Genomic DNA, 21,903 nt, shown 5'->3' with positions numbered 1-21,903 from the left:
GTCTGTTCTTTCACCCTTCTTATACACAACGATCAGCTGCGCTTTTTCCAGTCGCTTGGGACTTGGTGCATATCAACAGATATCAATCGATGCACGAATACCTCGCCACATCCAACGCCGCAACGCGCTCACATTTAAACTGTAAACAACAAGTACACCTTAGAACATCCAAGTGCGGTTGGGTAAACGTAAGGATTTTTTGGAAAATGGTCTGAAGTAATCACGTTGGTTTCATAACATGACTTCATGTGGAGAATTCTGTCTTATTGAAGAAGTAAGATATTGTGTTTATTGCTAATATCGTTAGCTTTCTGACGTTGTACGGGGTCGTGCTGAAAAGTGAGACCTCACAATTTTTTATGTGAAAATTCTTAAAGCTTTCTAAATAAAACAAACGTTATTAACATTCTACATCTTTAGTGTTCATACCTTCATATTTATATCTCAACATAGTCACCCTGGCGGAGGATATGTTTTTCTCAATGAGAAACCAGTTTTTTGATACCGTCACTATAGAATATTTCACTTTCTTGATAGAAGCGCAACCTCAACTCTGCTCGCACGGAATCATCTTTATGAAAGTGAGGTCTTCTTTCAGTTTCGGAAACAGATTTAAATTGTTTGAAGACGAGACTGTACAGAGGATTATCGATGACGGTGAAGCCGAGGCACCACATCTTCAGTGTTCACATGGAGATATTTATTTCTCAACTTAGTCACCCCGGCGGTGGACAAGTTTTTCTCAATGTGAAACCAGTTTGTTGATACCGTCACTATAGAATATTTCACTTTGTTGACGGAAGCACAACCTCAACTCTACTTGCACGGAATCATCACTATGAAAGTGAGGACATCACAGCGCTCGTATATGGTCTGGCATTGTCATGAAGGGGTGGGTGTACCATGTATGTTTCAGTTTTCTCTGCTGTTTCTCACGCACTGTCATAGTTACGTTACTCACCGCCATTCGGTGAGCTCTAGTGGCAGAGGGCTGCAAATATGTAGACGTTAAGCAAAAGATGTGGAGTGTTAATAACGCTTGTTTTATTTGAAAAGCCTTAAGAGTTTTCAAGTAAATTCGGAGGCGTTACTTTTCAGCACGTGCTCCTATCACAAGTGCATATGTATTGTTTGTTTCGTTTGTTATTCATTGTCATAAATTATTATAAGTTAGAGACTGTAACATTTAAAGTACAGTGTTTGAACGCATGATTAAAGCTGTGGGATTGTCTCATAGTTGTGATTTGGGAAGTGCATCTAGTTTTCTCGTAGCAGGTCTGTAAGGCATATTGTGCAATTTTTGTAGAAATATTGCGATTTTGTCTCCATATTTCTTCCCACTGAATCCTCAGTTTTGATCACTATCCGGTGAGTCGCCCTGTTCCCGCCGCCACCTGGGATTTGATTTCCACGCCGTGAACGGTCGTGTCCTCCCTATGCTCAGCGCCTGGTAAAACCGTGCTGCTTGTCATATGGGCACCGTGCTGCGGCCCTGGTAGCTATGCTTTCAAACGTACTCAGCACTGTCTAACATTCTGCGAGCCATGCACTCGGATTGCTACAGTGCGTCGATCAGTTTCTGGTAGCCGGGGAAGGGTTCCTTGTTCACCCTGGAGATGGTGATCTGGTCTTTCTCTAATCTTCCTAATGGGTAGTGGGCTAGGGACATCACGCTGACATCAACAGCTAGTAATTCCATCACGGTGTCCAGTGCTTTCCAGCAGTCATTGAAAAAAGTGTTCTTAAAGTCGTAGAAGGAAGCAGTACCTTACAAAAGCGTTTTTAGTGGAAACAGGAAATGGTCAGTAAGAATGCCTACATTATGCTCCTAATTCTGACTGACTGAAAGGACTAAATGTTAAATAATTTTTAGCTTGGGAAAGCAGGAAGTCGATCGGAAGCACTCGTGTGCTCGACATGCAATTTGTGGGATCTGCGCAGCGTTTAACTGAAGTTGTGACTAAGTGATTCTTCGTGATCGACAAAGCTGCTTTTGAAATACAGAAAGAGTACAAGAATCGAAAGTGTGTTCCTGTGTGCAGACATGGAACTGATTTTAGTTCTCTCGCAGTTTTCAGTTTTTTATTTGTTTGATATAGCAATTTTGGTGGCTGTGGAACCGTTAGCTAGCTGAAAGTAATATTCACTGAACAAAGTGGAGCTGGTGAGACATTACTGAAGTAAAAACAGAGAGAAGAGAGAGGGGGAAAATGAAGACGTAGAGGGACTGGAGAATTAGAGAAGTAGGGAAATAGAAAGACAGAAGCATGACAGGAAGTGAGAGAGAATAAAGTGGGAAAAAACGGATGTAGAAGAATGGGAGAATTAGAGAAAAAGAAGAATTAGGAGAGTTGCATGAGAGAAGGTGAGAGAGAGAGGGGAGAAAATAGAGGTGTCGAGGAATGGGAAGATTAGAGAAAATGAAGGGAGTAGAGAGGTGTGTGAGAGAGAATAGAGAGGGGAGAAAAGGGAGATTTAGAGGGGTGGGCGAAGTAGAGAAAATATTGGAAAAGAAATAGAGGAGGATGAGAGAAAGTGAGGGAGAACAAAAAGGGGAAAACAGTGGAGGGACAGAAAAATTTGAGAAAACGATGAAGTAGAAAGAGAGGTCCATGGGGGAAATTGAGAGAGAAGAAAGAGAGGGAAAACGGCGGTATAGAGAGTCGAGAGAATTGTAGAAAATGGGGAAGTAGAAAAGAAAGTAGATGAGAGAAAGGGAGATAGAGGAGAGTGAGGAGAAAACTGAGGTTTAGAGGAATGGAGAAATTAGAGAAAATACAGAAGCAGAAGGAGAGAAGTGAGTGAGTGTGTGTGTGTGTGAGAGAGAGAGAGAGAGAGAGAGAGTGGGGGGGGGGGAGAAGATAGACAGGGAAAACTGCAGGATACAAGGGAGGAGAAAGACAGGAAAAGGTAAAGAGAGAGAGAGAAAGAGAGAGTGCGACTTTGAGGATTGAGTAGAGAAGAAAAGTGAAACAGTAGAAAGGTAGAGAGAATGCTGTAATTTCCTCATAGCTTCTCTGCTTTTCCTCATGACTCCTCGACTCACCCGCTTGCCTCAAGGAAACACTTGTACTTCCTCACTGCTCTGGTTTCCCTTCCAGCTAGGTACTCGCACGTACTGGGGCAGGATTGGGCGCCTTGACTGCACCGTTGTGAAGGGAATGGTCATTCGCAGGTAGGGAATGGTTCAAATGGCTCTGAGCACTATGGGACTTAATTTCTGAGGTCATCAGTCCCCTAGAACTCAGAACTACTTAAACCTAACTAACCTATGGACAGCACACACATCCATGCCCGAGGCAGGATTCGAACCTGCGACCGTAGCAGCAGCGCGGTTCCGGACTGGGGGCGCTGACAGGGCACGTCTGCTCCAACTTTATAAGACCTTTGTGCGACCTCGATTGGAATACGGATGTCAAGCTTATGGCTCTGCAAGACCTTCCTACCTCAAAATGTTGAATGTGATTCACCATGAGGGTATTAGGCTTTCAACGGGGGCTTATCGCACGAGTCCCGTTGCTAGTCTGTGTGTCGAGGCTGTCCATTCGGCGTCTTCTCCTCGTGGTACGGCACGCGTACAGGGCCAAGTCCACTCCTCTTTCATTGGCGTCCAACACTTTTTCCCAGCCGGCAGTGGCACGTCTCTTCCGCCACCGACCGGCGGCAACAAAGCCGTTTGGCATCCGTGCAAAGGAGAGTCTCGAGTCAGTACACCTGGAGGGCATTAAGGTACTCCACCAGGGATGGAGTAGGGGATCCCCCTGGCGACTACAAAGGCCAAGATTACTTCTTGATCTGGCTGCTTACAGGAAGTATTGTACCCCGGACCACCTTTTTAAAATTAAACTTACTGAGATTTTAGAACGCCATTCAGATTTTATTACTGTTTACACGGATGGGTCTAAACAGGGGGATTTTATGGGCTGCTCTGCTGTGTTTCCCGATACTGTCCATCGGATAGGGCTCCCAGAGCAGTTCTCAGTTTACTATGCAGAACTGTTTGCCATTCTGCAAGCATTAGAGCATATGCGTCGACATCGTGGCACGAAATTCATCATTTGCTCCGATTCCCAAAGTGCTCCACACGCTCTTGAACAGATGTACCCAGCAGATCGGATGGTGCAAGAGGTGCAGGACGCACTCCTACTCTTGCAACAGCAGGGTAAGGATGTAATTTTCTGCTGGGTTCCAGGGCACATAGGGATTCCTGGAAATAAACTTGCAGATGCGGCTGCCAAGGAGGCTTGCTCCATCCCACCTCCTGCTCGCTGTTCCGTCCCCCTGCAGGCCATTACGTCTTTCGTGACTCGGAAGGTCATGCGTTGGTGGGAGGCTCAGTGGCTGGACGTGAGGGATAGTAAGTTGCGAGCGGTGAAGGATTCTGTCCGACCGTGGCTCACCTCCTTCCGACAACGACGCGCTGAGGAAGTAGCCCTTACACGGCTTAGAATAGGACATTGTCCTTTGACACATGGTTTTCTGTTACGTCGTGAGGAGCCACCAACGTGTCAGACATGTGGGACACAGCTGTCGATACGACATATTTTAACTGAGTGTGTTTTATATGTATGTTTGAGAGAAGATTTAAATTTACCACCAGACCTGCCCTCTATTTTAACTAATAATGAGGCAAGTGTCGCTAGAGTTTTACGTTTTTGTGTGATGTCTGGCCTTCTTCCCAAAATATTGGGATTGAAGTCTTAATGTGCTGTCCAGTGGTTTGGTCACCCATTATTTGTAAGTGGTCACTCAGCCACCGTAAATTAATTATTTTTACCTGTTTGTACTGCTATTTTATTTTTAGTTTTATCTCCCTGTTTTGATGTGCTGTGTCCAATCTTGCAATTTAAACAGTACCAATTCTCTCACAATTCGGCTCTGAATTAAACTTTTGGGAACGGGCGCTGATAACCTCACTGTTGTGCGCCCTAAAACACTAATAATGATCATCATCATCATCGGACTGAAGCGCCTAGAACCGCTCGGCACGCAGGGAATGGTTAGGTAGGATGAAGTGTTAAGTTGTGGTAGCGTGTAGTGTAGCGTCACCTGCGGTGTTGCAGGCCGCACACGCCTGGGCCAGCCGGCCGGCGGAGCGCCGCAGCGGAGGCCGCCGCCGCCGCCGCCCCCGGCCCCCGCCCCGGCCGGCCGCGGCATGACGCTGGCGCTGGTGGCCGCGCTGGCGCCGGAGCCCACGCAGCACCCGGGCTACTTCCTCAGCCGGCCCAGGCAGCGCCTGCCGCGCACCTTCGGTGAGTACCGGCGCTCCCTCTGGCCGCCCCAGTGCACCACCCAGAGTCCGTCCCTCGAGTCCGCCCCGCACTCGGGAGACGAGCGTCGACGGCAGAGGCGGCAATCCTGGACTGCAGCCCTTCCGCGGCCTTACTTGCGTGCTGACCGTCGTAACAAATTCTAGTGCTGTGGACGGGACACCCACCACACCCCTATTTCCTTCATCTCGTTTCATTATTGACGATACAAAAGATGTCCATTGCATTTTTATCCTTCTCCTTTCTACTGTTACGAATCTCCCGACTAGGTCAGAAAATGTTCTCACTGGTCGTCTCTGCTCCTGGATCGGCTTTTCAGTCACTCTCAAGTGAATGCTGAAATGTTAAAATATGTCGGACTTGTCTGTGACACGTCATCACCGAAAAAAACGTGCTTCTCGTCTTATACACCAGTCCTCGTATTACAGGGTCATCATCATCTTGGACAGTTTCCAGCCACTGGCTGGGTCTGTCGGGAACACAAGCCTCTCCATCGTGTTCTGTCTTTCCACCATTCCCCCTCTTCCACCTTCGTCCAGTTCTCTCCTCTTCTCATCACACATTCCTTCACTCCCTTCACCCATCTATCCCTTGGTCTTCCTCTGGGCCTCTTCCCCTCCTCTTTGGAATTCTTCCCTCATCCATTCTCTTCATGTGTCCATACCACTGCAGTCTTGATTTTTCTATCCTGTCCTGTACTGGTTCCTCCTTTAGTCTTTCCCTCACACACACATTTCGCAATCTGTCTCGTCTTGTTACACCCAACCTGCTCCTCTGGAACTTCATTTCACTAGCCTGTATTCTACTTTTGTCGCTTTTGTGCATTACCCATGTCTCACTTCCGTATGCCAATATGGGGACAAAGTAGGTTCGGTATATAATTCCCTTGGATTTCTGTGGCACCTCCTTGCTCCAAATCTTTTCATAGATTTTTCCACAGTGGCATAGCAGGGTGATTCCTCTGTAGTTCTCACATCTCCTTTTATCCCCTTTCTTGAAGATCGCGACTATAATTCCTTTCTTCCAATCCTCAGGAATTCTGTTCTCCTTCCACACCACCCTCAGCACTCTGTATAGCCACTGGGTTCCTACTTCTCCTGCTGCTCGTATCATATCCACTGTTACTTCGTCCCAACCTGGTGCCTTGCCCCCTTTCATCCTCTTTATGCCTTCTTCCACTTCATTCCAAGTTAGATCATCAATTTCCCCACTATTATAATCGTCTGCTGCCTTAGGCTCTCCATCGCTGTTAGTTACCCGCTTGGCGGCATTCAACAGATCCTCAAAGTACTCCTTCCAAATCTTTTTGAGCTCATGCATTTCCTCCACAACTCTTCCATTATTATCCATGATCCTCAGGCACTCGTTTCTGTCGTTCCTCTTATTTCTTACCATGGTGTAAAGTACTTTTTTGTTCCCTTCACTGTCCTCTTCTAACATTCTTGTCCATTTTTCCAACCACTTCTTCTTCTCCGCCCTTACTATGGTCTGTGCCGCTTTCTTGCTTTCCTTATATTTTACCCTAGCTTCCTCTGTTCGGGTCTGGAACCATTCTCTGAAGGCTTTGTTCTTTCGAAGTACTGCCTCTTTACATATGTTGTTCCACCATGGGGTTTCCCTACTTCTCCTCTTTGTGCTAGTTCTTCCGCACACAGTCTCAGCTGCCTCAACTAGAGCCCTCTTAAAATCTCCCCATTCTTCTTCCACTGTTCTCTGATCCTCCTTTGGCAGCTTCTTCCTGATCAGTGTCTGGTACTGGGTCCTCCGTTCATCCTCTTTCAGCATCCATGTCTTCAACCTTTTCTCCTGTATTTCTGTTGCCCTCCTATCTTCTTTCTCTCTCAGGGTGGCTACCAACAGCCGATGGTCACTGTCTAAGGCCTCAGATGGAATGACCTTAACATCTGTGAGGCTGCTCATCATCTGCCTATCCACTAGTATATAGTCTACTACTGAAGGTAGTATTACAGGGTACGAGTACATATTTCGAAGAATCGAAGATACATAATAGGGCTGACATTATGCACAATGAGAAACCATTAAAATACAGTTTCACTTTGATAGACAGAAGTTATGAACGCAGGCTACAGCAATATACACTGAATCGCCAAAGGAACTCGTATAGGCATGCGTAGTCAAATACAGGTACAATTAAACAGGCAGAATAAGGCACTGCGGTCGGCAACGTATATACGAGGCGTGTTTTTTTAAGTAAGTACCATTTTGAAACTAAAAAAAACGTCCGAAAGTATCTCAATAATTTTATTTTTACATGAAAGCCTGTACCTTAATCTACGCACTGACGCCATTACAGTCTGATTCTTCCTTGTTTACGTTGTGTACTGAGTGTTTAAGATGCCTCCGGTAATCGTGAGTCCCGCCGACCGTGAAGTATGGGCTGTTATAAGATTTCTTAGTGCTAAAGGCCTAAAAGCGATCGATAATCATCGTGAGATCTGTCCAGTTTACGGAGAAAATATTATGAGTGATGGAATGGTAAGACAGTGGGTGAGAGCATTTCAAGATGGCCGCACAAATGTGCATGATGAACAACGGAGTGGGCGTCCTTCGGTCGTTAATGAAAGTTTCGTGCAGGATGTGGACAATAAAGTGAGAGAAAACAGACCCTTTACGATTTCCTCTTTGCGGGATGATTTTCCTAATGTTTCTCGTAATGTTTTGTGTGGAATCGTGACCGAGCACTTGAATTACCGAAAATTGTGCGCACGTTGGGTACCGAAAATGTTGACGTATGTGCACAAAACCAAACGTTTAGACAGTGTATTGACTGTCGTTGAGCGGTACCACAACGAAGGTGACGATTTCTTAAGCGAAATTGTTACGGGCGATGAAACATGGGTGACCTACGTCACACCAGAATCAAAGCAACAGTCCATGGAAGTTGAGCAAGGACATCGTTTTGCTGCAAGACAATGTCCGTCGGCATGTGGAGAATCAGACCAAAGATCTCATCACATCTTTTCGATGGGAAACTCTAGATCATCTTCCGTACAGCCCCGATCTTGCGCCCAGTGACTAACATCTGTTCCTGCACTTGAAGAAACACCTGGGCGGTCAGCGTCTTCGAGATGATAACGAAGTCAAAACAGTGGTGATGCAGTGGTTTACAAGTCAGGCGGCAGACTTCTGTGAAGAGGGCATTCAAAAACTGCTACAACGTTATGACGAGTGCCTCAATATTGACGGAAATTATGTAAAAAAGTAGATTAAGGTACGGGATTTCATGTAAAAATAAAATTATTGAGATATCTTAGCACGTCATTATTTTTGAATTTCAAAACGGTACTTACTTAAAAAAACACGCCTCGTATAAGACAACAAGTGTTTGGTACAGTTGTTAGATCGGTTGCTGCAGCTACAGTGGCAGATTGCCAAGATTTAACTGAATCTGAACGTGGTGTTACAGTCGGCGCACGAGCGATGGGACACAGTATCTCCGAGGTAGCAGTGAAGTATAGGTTTTCCCGTACGACAATTTCACGAGTGTACCTGGAATATCAGGAATCCGGTAAAGCATCAGATCTCCGACATCGCTCGGCAGGAAAAAGATCCTGCAAGAACGGGACCAAGGACGACTGAAGAGAATCGTTTAACGTGACAGAACTGCAACCCTTCCCCCAAATAGCTGCAGATTTCAATCCTGGGCCATCAACACGTGTCAGCGCGCGAACCATTCAAAGAAACATTATCGATATGGGATTTCGGAGAAGAGGGCCCGCTCGGTACCCTTGAAGACTCCAGTGCACAAAGATTTACACCTCGCCTGGGCTCTTCAACGCCGACATTCCACTGTTGATGACTGGAAACTTGTTGCTCGATCGGGCGAGTCTCTTTTCAAATTGTATCGAGTGGATGGACGTGTACGGATATGAAGACAACGTCCTGAATCCATTGACACTGCACGACAGCAGGAGACTGTTCGTGCTGGTGGAGACTCTGTAATGGTGTCGGGCGTGTGCAGTTGGGATCCCTGATACGCATAGATACGACTGACAGGTGACACATACGTAAGCACCCTGTCTGATCACCTGCGCCGGCCGCTGTGGCCGAGCGGTTCTAGGCGCTTCAGACCGGAACCGCGGTGCTGCTACGGTTGCATGTTCGAATCCTGCCTCGGGCATGGATGTGTGTGATGTCCTTAGGTTAGTAAGGTTTAAGTAGTTCTAAGTCTAGGGCACTGAGGACCTCAGACGTTAAGTCCCATAGTGCTTAGAGCCTTTTGAACCATTTGAGCACCTGCATCCATTCGTGTCCATTGTGCATTCCGACGGACTTCGGAAAGTCCAGCAGTACAATGCGACGGCACACACGGCCAGAAATGCCACAGAGTAGCTGCAGGTACACTCTTCTGAGTTTAAAGCCTTCCGCTGCTCACCAGAATACCTTGACATGAACATTATTGAGCATATCTTGGATGCCTTGCAACGTTCTCTTACGGATTTGTAGACGGCCCTTCAGGACTGGCGCTGTCAGTTCCAAGCAGCACTACTTCAAAGAATTAGTGGAGTCCACGCCACGTCGTGTTGCGGCACTTCCGCGCACTGACGGCGGCCCTACACGATATTAGGCAGGTGTACCTGTTTCTTTGGCTCTTCTGTGTATTTCATAACTACTGCAAAGAACTGTGACAGAACTGCTGTGCCGTTTCAAAATGCGAGTGCGATCCATACATCAATAGGCTAGTGAGAAAATTGCATCTTGTTTGTTTCATTTGTGATTTACTCATCTATTCCGGTGCCGAATGAAGAAACGCAATGAGATGTATCAAAATCAGTAACTTCGACACTGCATCTGACAAACTTTTACGCATGTGTAATTCGTTAAACCAAGTATCCAAAATAATGCAGAATCCTCTTGATTAAAATTATTTATTTATATGTTTCTAGCGATCAGAACCAGTTCACTTATTGTTGCTATTACAATTTTAGTAAAGTTATTAAAAATGAAACAAGACGGGCCACGGCGTATATAGTAAAGTGAAAAAACATATTGTTTACTCAGGAGAATAAAATGTGTATATTTCAATTTTAAATTTACAATTTAAATACTTTTAGTAATTCGAATGTGTCAGATCTTAATTTAACATGTAATTAGGTCATTAAATTGTTTGCTAACATTTATGGCATAAAACAGCAGTGGATATTTTCATGTAGTATGCTTGTTTTTGTACGAAATGATATATAAATTGGTAATGAGATAATGTTTACATAGGAAACAGAAATAACTTTCGAATAATTGACTATTAATAATATTGTTTGTGTTTAAATGATGAATTCTATGCGCTTGTTCTTTCTGACAGATTGGTTAATTATATCGTCAATAGGACAATCAATGTCAGTGTGAGTACTCAACGGAGCTATGGCTTTAAGTCGATGCTCTTCCATAACGTATCTAGACTACTAGAATGGCCGCGACTTTTCTCGTAGGTATGTGATAGCTATCAATGTGCCAGAGAGACACGTATAAAATACGATGACGCAGACACCCGTGCTACTTAGGAAAGTACAATTAGTCGATAACTCGGTTCAGTCGAGTCGACTATCGAAAGAAAGAAACGAACGAATAGCGTGCGGACTGACTGATGGGGGCGCCCCCAACCCCCCTCCCGCCCCCCATATGTATCCGCAACTGGTGACAGTTCATGCATTTCTGGAATAGTGCTCCAAGTGGTTGCCAATTTCCTGGAGAATACACACAACAAATTCGTATTCACAATTTCGATTTTATTAGTTAATCATAATTTTCTGTTACTATTTGCAGGAAAAACAACAGCGATTGCAAAATTCTCAGCTTATGTTAAGGAAGGAATACATTTGGTTATGTGGGAGTCATCAATTGAAATAGTGCAATCTTAATCTGATCTGTTTCGTGATTAACATGCCGTTACAGTAAATGGCGTAAGGTTTAAGCTGACGAGGTTCCTTGCTTAGCTGCATCAGAGGCATCTGCAGGCATGCGAAATCTCTATATTCCGAGATCAGAACACTTATTCGAGTGGCAAAGAGACCACTGCTCTGAACCTACATCGGAAGCGTATACAACACTGCTTTGAAATTCCGAAGCTATTGATTTGCACCCATGTGAAAATAAAGTGTGATGCATATCGTGTAGCAACCCATATGAACTTGATGTCCGGTTCTCTAAGCGTGTTGACAATCTTGCACTGAGTAAATCCGACTGCATAACTGCACGATTCGTCCAACCGGCCACATGGGAAGCTACAATGACGGCCCTTGAAAAGTTTCCCAAGTGCTGATAACACTGTCTCACACGAGTACGCGATATCTCCGTCTCCTTCAAAAAGATCATTCAACATCTGACTTCGTTCACGCTCCTTATGTATCGCATCAGACCTGGCAACAACGTGATTTCCCTAAACCGCTTCAGGCAAATGCCGGGATGGTTCCTTCGAAAGGGCACGGCCAACTTTCTTCCCCGTCCTTCCCTAACTAGACGCGACCGATGATCTCGCTGTTTGGCCTCCTCCCCCAAATCAACGAACCAACCAATCAACCAACACCGGTGGCCGTTCTGCCTGTCACAGAGAATTTTAACTCTAATCGTTTACGTACCCACCGACGATGTGTATCTCTGCGAAATTACGTTGATATCCAACCGTGTCATCTGCGTGGTTCACTTTTTGACAGTCAGTCTCTTTCGTTACACGTGTAAGCTGTCTACTTATGTGCGAACTGTTTTGTCGTTATGTCAATCACAGGTTTCGTCGACGACGGGCGCGAGATCTCCAACAGCCTGCGAGACCCTGAGGCGATGTGGCCCATGGGCGTGTTCCTGCCCCCCGACCACGACCTCGAGATCGTCCACCTCAGCCTGGACCCCGCCACCGGGCAGCAGCTGTTCTCAGAGCCAGGTAGCTACAGCACACCGCCATCACTCTGCCCAGTTACCGGTGACCACGTGAAATACCTGCGCGCCGCTAAACAAACATCAACCAAACGTAATCTGAAACCGACTGGAAAATATCCAGTCACTCATAACGTGTAGGCTTTCAGGACCGGCGTCTTCATTAGTTAAAACTTCTGGCCTGAGAGGCTGTGGTCGATCTGTAAAACTTCTTCACGTTTCGTTGCCAACTGCGGGCAACATTTTCCGAGGTGAGTCAACGACTCAGGGAGAAGAAGTTTTACAGATCGACCACGGCCTCGGCCCGTAAGTTTTAACTAATGACATCCAGTCACTTCCCAACAGTCCCTTTCACATTATAATTTTTGTGCTTACAATGTAAGAGCAGAAAAGTATACAAAAAATAAATACAGAAATTTCAGGAAAATTTTCTGATGTAATTCTTCAGGCTTTCCGGTGATCTGTTGACGAATAATCGGGATCTCTGCCGGATGTTCACGTCGTTCTCGCACGATTATTCAACTTGTCAGCTTCAAGAAACCTTAGTGATCAAACGGGTGTAAGAGACTTTGAACCACGAGGTGCACAGAAAAGCTAAGCACGTTGATCAGTACCTCTATAGGGGATCCATCCTGACCCAAGACAAAAAAGAGCCGTTACTAAATCCTTGGTGGACAGGGCCTATAAATCAAGTGTGGCGGTTTATTTAAAAGAGGAGCTGAAACACTAACAGTTGGCATCCAAGAAAAATGATTACTTCAGTAAAGAGAATTATCGTGCACTTAGTCCAAGAAGAGAGAAAACCGGGACTCATGAGGAACAACTGGGATGGGTTTCCTACCGTTTATTAGCAATATAACGGATAGTGTTGGCGAACTATGGAGCGGAAACGATCCTTAGACCCACTAACGGGGAAAAAGAATGCTTAAGAACGGCAGAATATGTACGGCATCCACTAGCGATATGTGGTTTGTATAAAATTCCATGTAATTGCGGGCAAGTATACAGTGGAACCAAAAAAGTAAGTGTTGCCACACGCTTGGCCTAACACAACATGAACTGCCACCTGTCGAAAAGCTACAAACCGGTCGAACTGGAACATGCTGTCCGAGATGGAAACAACGAAATAAAATTCAGTGAGACGAGCGTTTTAGCAAATACACGTGTCCACGTATAGACAGGCCATAGAGATTCACAAACACCATAGTAATCTGAACAGGAAAAAGGTATCAGTTACAAAAATACTGATGTCGACGTTGCATCAACAGAATGACGATCGGTTACTTTCTGATGACTTGATAGAAGAAGGAACCGGAGTCGGTAAGGAAGACATATGAGATCCAGTGTTAAGTCAGAATATAAAAGGGTTTTAGGAGACTTGAAATCAAATGAGGCAAAAGTGATGGAGGAAATTCCGCGGAGATTTCTGAAATCATCGGAGTAAGTGGCAACCAAACGACTATTCAAGTTAGTGTGTAGAAGATTAGACTGTCGACGTACCATCAGACTTTCGGGAAAATCTCATCGACACAATTCCGAAGGTCGCAATGGCAGATAGTTGCGAAAACTGCCACACCATCAGCTCAGCAACTCATGGATCCAAGCAGCTAACAAGGATAATATACAGAAGATTGGAAACGAACATTGAGGACTGTTAGATGACGATTAGTTTGTTTATAGGATTTGTCGACCCAGAAAAAGCATTCAAGAATGGAAAAGGATGCATGATGTTCGACATTCTGAGAAAAACAGGAGTAAGCTACATTGAAAGTCAGGTGATATGCAGTATGTCAAGTACTAATAGAAGACAATAGGACTGGAAGACCAAGAAAGAAGTGATTGGATTAAAAAGTGTGCAAGACAGGGAAGCAGTCATTCACACCTACTGTCCAAACTACAGGGTGTTATAAAAAGGTACGCCCAAACTTTCAGGAAACATTCTTCACACACAAATAGACAAAAGATGTTATGTGGACATGTGTCCGGAAACGCATAATTTCCATGTTAGAGCTCATTTTAATTTCGTCAGTATGTACTGTACTTCCTCGATTCACCGCCATGTTTTCATACGGGATACTTTACCTGTGCTGCTAGAACATGTGCCTTTAGAAGTACAACACAACATGTGGTTCATGCACAATGGAGCTCCTGCATATTTCAGTCGAAGTGTTCGTACGCTTCTCAACAACAGATACGGTGACCGATGGATTGGTAGAGGCGGACCAATTCCGTGGCCTCCACGCTCTCCTGACCTCAACCCTCTTGACTTTCATTTATGGGGGCATTTGAAAGCTCTGGTCTACGCAACCCCGGTACGAAATGTAGAGACTCTTCGTGCTCGTATTGTGGACGGCTGTGATACAATACGCCATTCTCCAGGGCTGCATCAGCGCATCAGGGATTCCATGCGACGGAGGGTGGATGCATGTATCCTTGCTAACGGAGGACATTTTGAACATTTCCTGTAACAAAGTGTTTGAAGTCACGCTGGTACGTTCTGTTGCTGTGTGTCTCCATTCCATGATTAATGTGATTTGAAGAGAAGTAATAAAATGAGCTCTAACACGGAAAGTAAGCGTTTCCGGACACATGTCGACATAACATATTTTCTTTCTTTGGTGTGAGGAATGTTTCCTGAAAGTTTGGCCGTACCTTTTTGTAACACCCTGTATACATCGAAGAAGCAATGACAGAAATAAAGGAAAGATTGATAATTGGATTAAAATTCAGGGTCAAAGGATAGCAATGGTAAGCTTCGTTGGTGTTATTGGCTATCCTGAGTGAAAGTGAAGAAGAATTACAGGATCTGTTGAATGAGATGAACAGTCTAATGAATACAGAATATGGACTAAAAACAAACCGGAAAAGATCAAGGTAATGAGGAGTGTCAGAAGTGAGAACAGCGAGAAGCTTAACATCAAAATTGCTGATCATAAAGTAGGCGAAGTTAAACAATTCTGCTATCTTGGAAGTAAAATAACCCATGAAAGACAAAGCAAGGAGGGCATAAAAAGAAGAGTAACACAGACAAAAAGGGCACTCCTGGTAAAGAGGAGTCTACTAATACCAAAGATAGACCTCAATTTGAGGAAGAAATTTCTGACAATATGCGTTTGGAATATGGTAGAATGGTAGTGAATCATGGACAATTGGGAAAATCAGAACAGAGGAGAATCGAAGCATTTGAGATGTGGTGCTACTGAAGGATGTTGAAAATAAGGTGAACTGACAAGATAAGGAATGAGCAAGTTCTCTGCACAAAGGGCAAAGCAAGGAACATAGGGCCAACAATAAGAAAGGACAGGATGACAAGACAGTTGCTAAGACACCAAGGAATAAGCTGCATGGTACTAGAGGATAAAGACTGTAAGGGAAGACAGAGATTGGATTAAATTCAACAAATAACTGAGAACATAGGGTGCATGTGCAATTTCCTAGTTTATAACCCATCGTCCCAACCCCACTTTTCGTACTTTTTATTGTACCACATAATAATTCCAATATACGTTTCATTATATGTTTATTTTTAATTTTTAATCTTTAAATTGATCTCAGAGTCCGTGGAATGGAAAATATGTAATGAAGTGTAAACCGATTACGGCAGGTTGCACAAATGTAACTGTGCCGTTAATGTCATTTATTAATTCCGTGCTAGTTTTATATAAGGTAATGCGGATGGTTGTTATTTTACTGTTGGTTAAACTTATGTACGGCGTTTCCAAAGTATGGGTCTTGGAGAGCAATTTTGATTTCAGCATTCTTTTCCTGTGTAATACTTATTCGTTAGTTCCCGGTTTTATAAAATTTTACTCTTAAGTAGCAGACATAGCATTTTAAGCGACACCTGTTCTTCAATACATTACTGTAATTCATTACTAATAGTTTAAAAATATTTTTTTTAAAATCATGTAGTAATATTTATGTACTCTTTACTGATGTAGGTATTCATACGATGAAACACTTATTGTCGTTAACAAACAAATGCTCATTATACGGCGACCTCAGCGCCACCTATCGGTTTATTCCACTTGCGACATTCTTGAAGCTGAAGGCAGTCTGCACTTGCCTGTTGTTAAGCAACATTGCCTAGTTACCATTTATCGATTTGGACATGTTTCTACTGACTCATGATAATGACATTAATTATTTTGTAAGCTTTAACCCAAATTTTACTTTCCATTTTAATTACTTTCAATATTAATGATTAAAATGTGACATGTCTTGTACTTTTACTAATGCCAGTTTTGTCTTTATATTTTTTACAGCCTTTGATAATGGCATAAGTCGAAACGCGTAGCGCATATTGGAGAAATAAAATTGTGGACAAGACTCTCGACATTTTTACATGCTTCCAGTGTTCCTCTGTCTCACTGTAGCGGCTTATCTTGTGACAACGCTCTGTCTGATAGAGAAGGGCGGTAGTAATATGTATTCATTACCCAGGAAGCCATTGTTAGTAAGCAAAAACTAACCAAAATATATTTTTTCGTTCGCCTGTGTAATTCAGACTGCTGCCTATGACAAAAGCTGTCAGGCAGTGTTCTTCGACATTATTACAAAAATTACCATTGTCTCATCACAGTGCACTACACAGAATTGAGAATGTGATACAACCATATGTAATGCGGCTATGGGTTTTACTCTCGTTTATGCATAAATGTCTTGATCACGTTTCATAGATTTATATTACACATAACCAGTTTCGGCTCTCGAGAGTCATCATCAGGACTAAAAACTGTGATAACTTCCTTCCATGGTGTTTGGTTCTTTAGTGGACACAGGAGTGAGAATTTAGATGTTAATTTATTCTAAATCTAACGTCAAATAGTACAAATAATACATAACTTTGTTGCAGTAGCTGCAGCGTCAGTTGCTAACAGCAGATCTGAATGTAGAAATATATACAGATATACAAGATTTATAAATCAGTCACTCTTCAGTACAATGTCTAATCGGAAGATGTCGATCCCTGGCCACTGTGAAAATCTGTAAATGTTATTCAACTGGGAAACACGCAAAAATGAGCTCAGTGCATGAAAGTTCGAATTTTAGGTACACCCAGCAGCTGCAGCTCCAGATAAGGGATGCTTGCAACTCATTGCCAGAGGCGTATCGTTCGTGGCAGGCAGCGCCCTGGTGCAGCGGTGGCGGCTGTAGGAAACGCGGCGGCGTGACTGGCGGCGAACTATTTGAAACTGCGGCCGACTGGGTAACGGCCGATACCGCAAAAACCAAGAAATGACAAAAATGCGAATTGATATGAAGTGCAAACAGGTGTAAAATCATTAAAAAGTTAAGGTTAAAGAGAAATACACTATTGGCAATAAAAATTGCTACACCACGAAGAGAACGTGCTACAGACAAGAAATTTAACCGACAGGAAGAAGATGCTGTGATATGCAAATGATTAGCTTTTCAGAGCATTCACACAAGGTTGGCGCCGGTGGCGACACCTACAACGTGCTGACATGAGCAAAGTTTCCAACCGATTTCTCATACGCAAACAGCAGTTGACCGGCGTTGCCTGGTGAAACGTTGTTATGCCTCGTGTAAGGAGGATAAATGCGTACCATCACGTTTCCGACTTTGATAAAGGTCGGATTGTAGCCTATCGCGATTGCGGATTATCGTATCGCGACATTGTTGCTCTGCGTTGGTCGAGATCCAATGACTGTTAGCATAATATGGAATCAGTGGGTTCAGGAGGGTAATACGGAACGCCGTGCTGGAACCCAGCGGTCTCGTATCACTAGCAGCGAGATGACAGGCATCTTATCCGCATGGCTGTAACGGATCGTGCAGCCACGTCTCGATCCCTGAGTCAACAGATGGGGACGTCTGTAAGATACCAACCATCTGCACGAACAGTTCGACGACGTTTGCAGCACCATGGACTATCAGCTCGGGGACTATGGCTGCGGTTATCCTTGACGCTGTATCACAGACAGGAGCGCCTGAGATGGTGTACTCAACGACGTACGTGGGTTCACGAATGGCAAAACGTCATTTTTTCGGAAGAATCCAGGTTCTGTTTACAGCATCATGATGGTCGCATCCGTGTTTGGCGACATCGTAGTGAGCGCACATTGGAAGCATGTATTCGTCATCGCCATACTGGCGTATTACCGCGCGTGATGGTATGGGATGCCATTGGTTACACGTCTCGGTCACCTCTTGTTCGCAGTGACGGCACTTTGAACAGTGGATATTACATTTCAGATATGTTACGACCCGCGTGGCTCTACTCCTCATTCGGTCCCAGCGAAACCCTACATTTCAGCAGGATAATGCACGACCGCATATTGCAGGTCCTGTACGGGCCTTTCTGGATACAGAAAATGTTCAACTGCTGCCCTGGCCAGCACATTCTCCAGATCTCTCACCAATTGGAAACGTCTGGTCAATGGTGACCGAGCAACTGGCTCGTCACACTACGCCAGTCACTACTCTTGATGAACTGTGGTATCGTGTTGAAGCTGCATGGGCAGCTGTACCTGTACACGCCATCCAAGCTCTGTTTGACTCAATGCCCAGGCGTATCAAGGCCGCGGGTACTGATTTCTCAGGATCTATGCACCCAAATTGGGTGAAAATGTAATCACATGTCAGTTCTAGTATAATACATGGTGATTCAAAAAGAATACCACAACTTTAGGAATTTAAAAGTCTGCAACGGCAAAAGGCAGAGCTAAGCACTATCTGTCGGCGAATTAAGGGAGCTATAAAGTTTCATTTAGTTGTACATTTGTTCGCTTGAGGCGCTGTTGACTAGGCGTCAGCGTCAGTTGATACTAAGATGGCGACCGCTCAACAGAAAGCTTTTTGTGTTATTGAGTACGGCAGAAGTGAATCGACGACAGTTGTTCAGCGTGCATTTCGAACGAAGTATGGTGTTAAACCTCCTGATAGGTGGTGTATTAAACGTTGGTATAAACAGTTTACAGTGAATGGGTGTTTGTGCAAAGGGAAAAGTTCTGGACGGCCGAGAACGAGTGATGAAAATGGAGCACGCATCCAGCAAGCATTTGTTCGCAGCCCAGGAAAATCGACTCGCAGAGCTAGCAGAGAGCTGCAAATTCCACAATCAACTGTATGGAGAGTCCTACGAAAAAGGTTAGTTATGAAACCTGAACGTCAACTACCCGAGGCGAAGGATCGGCCGCCAGGCAGCCCGTGGCAGAGCACTACATCACTGGCCTCCAAGAAGCCCTGATCTTACCCCCTGCGATTTTTTCTTATGGGGGTATGTTAAGGATATGGTGTTTCGGCCACCTCTCCCAGCCACCATTGATGATTTTAAACGAGAAATAACAGCAGCTATCCAAACTGTTACGCCTGATATGCTACAGAGAGTGTGGAACGAGTTGGAGTATCGGGTTGATATTGCTCGAGTGTCCGGAGGGGGCCATATTGAACATCTCTGAACTTGTTTTTGAGTGAAAAAAGCCTTTTTAAATACTCTTTGTAATGATGTATAACAGAAGGTTATATTATGTTTCTTTCATTAAATACACATTTTTAAAGTTGTGGTATTCTTTTTGAATCACCCTGTATATTTGTCCAATGAATACCCGTTTATCATCTGTATTTCTTCTTGTTGTAGCAATTTTAATGTTTATATTTATCTATCTATATAGATCTTTATCTATCTATATAGATCTTTTGTTCTGATGATGACTCTTCAGAGGCGAAACTTGTTAAGTGTAATACATGTATGAAGTATGATTAAGACATTTATGAATAAAACATTGTACTGCAAACAGATTTCTCGCTCTAACCTGACGGTGTCAAACTTCATCCTTGGGTGTTCTGCGCACTGTTGCAGACGCGACCCCTGACCCCTTCCTGAGGACTGGCCAGGACGCCGTGCAGGTGGTGAAGTACCTGCTCTCGCTGGGCGAGCTCTTCTTCGACAAGTACCCGCACGCCGAGGTGCTGCTGCGCCACCAGAGGGAGCGCCTCGAGAACGGCCTCGCCGGCAACAAGCTGGGCAGCATCCGGCCCGACTCGCCCTTCTACCGCTGGCCAATGATGGCGCAGCACGCGCCCCGCTTCGCCTTCTGAGTGGCTGGGCTGCCGAGCGTCCGCCCGTGCAGAGACGATATCGCTCGAGGACTTTCCTGAATACGTATCAAGTGAATGTTGTGTCCGCGTGTCGAGCCATGTTTACTCATGAGCCAGCCGAATGATTTATCACTGGCGGCAAACTGTACGGCAGTATGAGTCCAGTATGTAACCTATACAAATGGCATGTTTGCAGTTTCTTTAAACGTATGTATCAAACATTGTGACACGATGTACTGGAGCTGGCCTCTGAAGTGAATAGTTATAAGTGAATATATCAATAAATTATATTTGAATAACGTGGGCAAAAAAATTGTACCTAATTCTTATATTCTTTGACAAATGATAATTTCGAAATGTCACTACAATTCAGTTGAATAACATAGATTACAAACAAATGAGTGATATAAGACTATGTGATTCTAGTGATTGTCATATTAACTGTGTATTTCTGGAAGAAGTTTCGCCCTTTTAAACGTTATATAATTTTGCTGAGAATACGACATACATTAAAAATGACATAAAAATTGTGTAAAGTTATAATATTTAGGCTCTGTCGATGCAGTACGAAGACTGCATCCTTTTTGAACTTGAATACTTTTCAAAATTATTAATTCAAAATTTAAATGCTACATATGAAAAATTATTGTTGCTATTAGTTGTACATTAAAAAGTCAACATGGTGCATAATTAAGAATACTATGCAATGTATAAAAGTATTTATTTTATACCTAGTTCATAATATTGTTACTGTAATCAATTATTTGTAAATAATTTATCAAGAAACAAATTTAATAAAGGAATTTTTGGCATAATAAAGTTTACTTGTATTAACTTTTTTGCGGTATAGCCCATTGACATTAAAAACTTATTTCCTGTTATTAACATATCATCGAATGTAATGTGGGAAAAGAATGGAAGAAAATCTACATTGCTGCAAACATTGAAAGGCACAGAGGTCTCCATTTTATATCGGGACCCTTGCTCTCTTACTTCATTTCTGTCTAGCATGAAGTTAGGCAAAAGAGTGAAGTTTCATAAGTAGAACGGATTCCTCAATGTGGAGCATTAATTTTCAAAGTGACTTTCAATAACAGCACAAACAAAAGATTTGCTGAAAATGAGCCATCTATCAGATTTCAAGCCAGGGATATTCATACTAATATTTGTTCACAAACAAATCTGTCAGTTGCTGAAAGTTCAACTGAAGCAGATGCTCCATATTTCCTCAGACAAAGCTGTTGAAAGTAAAGGCACACAAAAACATACTAGCTTTAGTTAGGAGATCTCTGTCAATAAACGACTGTAAAATAAACAGCTATGATGTTATATAGAAATTAATATATCTAAAAAATGCTCACATATCAACAAATTTTTTAAACTTTTTTGATATACTTGTAAAACAAAGATTATGATCAAAAACGCTTGTCAGCGAATACAGAATGTGATTCTAATTTTAAAAAAAGCTCCAAACAGAATATATAACCGATGTCTGTATTAATGACATACCTCACTGTACAAAAATTCGCATTCTTATATTTTCCAGCACTTAACTGTGTTATGGAGGCAGAATAATTATGTTACAAAGGCTGTTAATACAAAGGTGTCAAAAAATATATTCGAATAAGAAAACTAGAAATATTACTTTCAGACATCCCAAGAGCCAAGCTTCAGTGCTTAATTA

General features: G+C 43.5%; 1 protein-coding gene across 1 annotated transcript in view; it reads left to right on the top strand.

Moving 5' to 3' along the window:
* The window catches only part of LOC126176003 (uncharacterized), a 298,262-nt gene extending 277,254 nt beyond the window's left edge, over positions 1–21,008 (top strand). The window contains exons 3-5 of the mRNA XM_049923120.1: positions 5,064–5,252; positions 12,010–12,162; positions 19,981–21,008. Coding sequence (XP_049779077.1) covers positions 5,064–5,252; positions 12,010–12,162; positions 19,981–20,219 — 581 coding nt within the window. The 3' untranslated portion in view covers positions 20,220–21,008. The remainder of the gene's footprint in view (positions 1–5,063; positions 5,253–12,009; positions 12,163–19,980) is intronic.
* The last annotated feature ends 895 nt before the right edge of the window (positions 21,009–21,903 follow it).

This window comes from Schistocerca cancellata, chromosome 3, assembly GCF_023864275.1.
Source record: "Schistocerca cancellata isolate TAMUIC-IGC-003103 chromosome 3, iqSchCanc2.1, whole genome shotgun sequence".
Lineage (NCBI taxonomy): Eukaryota > Metazoa > Arthropoda > Insecta > Orthoptera > Acrididae > Schistocerca > Schistocerca cancellata.
This window is presented reverse-complemented; position numbering and strand designations above follow the sequence as displayed.